Here is a 2,351-nt window from a genome sequence, read left to right as displayed (position 1 = left end):
CAAGAATGCTCAGAACAAGTTGTTGAGCCACTGTGGGATTTGTGCTGTACAGCTGTTCAAGAAGACGGATGAGAAAGTCATACTTCTGGTCCCAGTCAGGTAGTTGGTCCTCTTTACTGTCTGTGTCCGAGTGATTGGTCAATGTTAGCTCTGTCACAGCCGTGAGGATGCTAAACTGCTCAGTGAGCGATTGCTCTCCTTGGCTGATAGCACGATCTATGGTCAACTGACACCAGATCGACAGTTGAGGCTCTCCAAAGTATTTAAAGGTTAGTTCATTCTGAAGATTTTTCATTCGGTTTTCAAGCTTGTCCTCTTGCATGCCTTTGTCTTCAGTGATCTCGTATTTCTTCAGAAGATCTTCAAACTTATTTTTCAAGTCCCCTGGCTAGAATGAAATGGTCCCAAAACAAAAAATTGCAAAGAAAATGAACATTTTAGTACAGATGCACTAAAAGATGTGTGTCATACTATAAACACTTTTTCTATTAGTGGTGTTTCCATGTCAATTGGCAACTGTATGTAAATATGAAAAAACGGTATTTTCAGAAATATATAATATGTTTATCATTAAGTTAACACAACATTTATGTGAAACACAAAATCATTCATGCGAAATAAAACCTATTCTACAACCCTTTATTTAATATCTCTTACCTCATCCCTTCTGATTGCTGCAGCGTCATCTTCTATCATCTGGTGTAGTACCTGTGTACGCTGGTGATGGAGCTGTTGTCCTTTTAGTCTCAGCTTCTGTCTCAGCTTTTTCATCCCTTTGACACCTTCTTACCCAAAAGTTCGCTCTCCCTTTCGATTTCTTGCTGGATCGCCCTCTCCCTCTCCAGTTGTTCCTGGCGCCTCCTCTCCTCCTGCTGTCATCCGTTGCTCCTCCTGTCTTCGCCACTCCATCTCCTCCTGCTGTCGTCTTCGTTGCTCCTCCTGTCTTCGCCGCTCCATCTCCTCCTGCTGTCGTCTTCATTGCTCCTCCTGTCTTTGCCGCTCCATCTCCTCCTGCTGTCGTCTTCGTTGCTCCTCCTGTCTTCGCCGCTCCATCTCCTCCTGCTGCTGCCGGATACGGTTTTCCTCTTGCTTCCCTGATGGATGAATACAAATGACACCATATTCCCTATGCTCCATCTCCTCCTGTACAAATAAGGTGGAATTTGACGGAGCCAACAGCCAATGTCTTCAAACAAAATATGGATCAATAAGAAATTGCAGCCCTTCCCTGATTTGGAACCAATACTAAATTATTTGTATGCTGTTAGGAAAGTCTTTACATTAATTGGCTCAGTTGCAAATACTAGTTGCTGATATACAATGTATTGAGGATATATGGTTTATTTAAAAAGGAACATTTCGAACATGATAATGTAGCTCAGCAGATTTGTAAGAATTACTTACCATAGTTTGGACATGTTGGACTATTAGACTCTGTGTTGCACAACAGCTGAATGAGTGAACGGCCACTGGTTTCTATAATAGTGAATGTTTGACTTCCGTCCTGCTTGTGACTGTTGAACTCATATGAGAAGGAGTTGCGACTGTGATTGTCATATCTTAACTTTAGGTAGCAATGGATCGTCCTGGTGTTGAGTTTTCTTTGTACACTACCCATGCCATGCAACGTGCCACTGCCACCTCCCTGGAAAACAGAAAATCATTACCAGATATACATTTTAAATTTATAAATGTGTAAAGATTAATCTTCAGCGATCCAACATAATGCTCAACAATTTTCGAGATTTGATCTCAAAATAAAATGTCCAGGTCTGATATTACACTGGTTTTCATTTTGACACAGGGACAATATTGATAAGCGCTCTGGCTTTTACTGCCAACAGCCACTTTCAGGTAGTCCACAATACTTAAAGGTAGTCTATACTCAGCAAAATGGCATTATCATACACAATGGGCGGTCTTTATTCATTTTAACAACATCAACAGAATTCAACTCTGACAACACTGCCATTATTAGTTCAGCTCTTCATAATGTTTACCTTCCTTTGTGGCATGCCAGCATTGGGAAGAGACAATAATCTAGGTTTATAAATGTCATGATCAGGTATTTCACAGAGCACCTTACACTCAGCAAATTTACATTACTGCCATTATCAATTACCTTGCCATATTTAAATTCTATTTAAATTCTATTGATTTTGTTGTCTGTATGAACATTTCCCGTTAGCAACAGAAGTGTCACAACATTCCATTACGTTTTTAACTATCATGATTTTACAGTGACTCAGATACTTACGTCTCCGAAAAGGTTGTAGTGCCAAGTGTAAGGGGTTTGGTTCCTTATAGACACAGGAGGCCCCCATTATTCAGAATCTGTTGGGTAAAAAACA

At 40.4% G+C, this 2,351-nt stretch overlaps 1 protein-coding gene across 1 annotated transcript; it reads right to left on the bottom strand.

Annotated features, from left to right (window-relative positions):
* Window positions 1-900: 900 nt before the first annotated feature.
* LOC121840178 (Golgi resident protein GCP60-like) lies at window positions 901-1,881 on the bottom strand. Its single transcript, XM_042302145.1, has 2 exons — window positions 1,405-1,881; window positions 901-1,094 (listed from the first exon to the last, which is right to left on the bottom strand). The coding sequence occupies exons 1-2, from the start codon at window positions 1,616-1,618 to the stop codon at window positions 976-978; spliced, it is 333 nt and encodes a 110-aa protein (XP_042158079.1). The 5' UTR covers window positions 1,619-1,881; the 3' UTR covers window positions 901-975.
* Window positions 1,882-2,351: the final 470 nt, after the last annotated feature.

This window comes from Oncorhynchus tshawytscha, linkage group LG20 (genome assembly GCF_018296145.1).
Source record: "Oncorhynchus tshawytscha isolate Ot180627B linkage group LG20, Otsh_v2.0, whole genome shotgun sequence".
NCBI lineage: Eukaryota > Metazoa > Chordata > Actinopteri > Salmoniformes > Salmonidae > Oncorhynchus > Oncorhynchus tshawytscha.
The sequence above is the reverse complement of the archived record's forward strand: the minus strand, read 5'-3'. Positions and strand labels throughout refer to the sequence as shown.

Coding starts and splice junctions, on each gene's coding strand:
- LOC121840178 (XM_042302145.1), bottom strand. CDS start 1,618: ATGGGTAGTGTACAAAGAAAACTCAACACCAGGACGATCCATTGCTAC. Junction 1,095..1,404: donor TCCAACATGTCCAAACTATG/GTAAGTAATTCT, acceptor TTCATCCATCAG/GGAAGCAAGAGGAAAACCGT.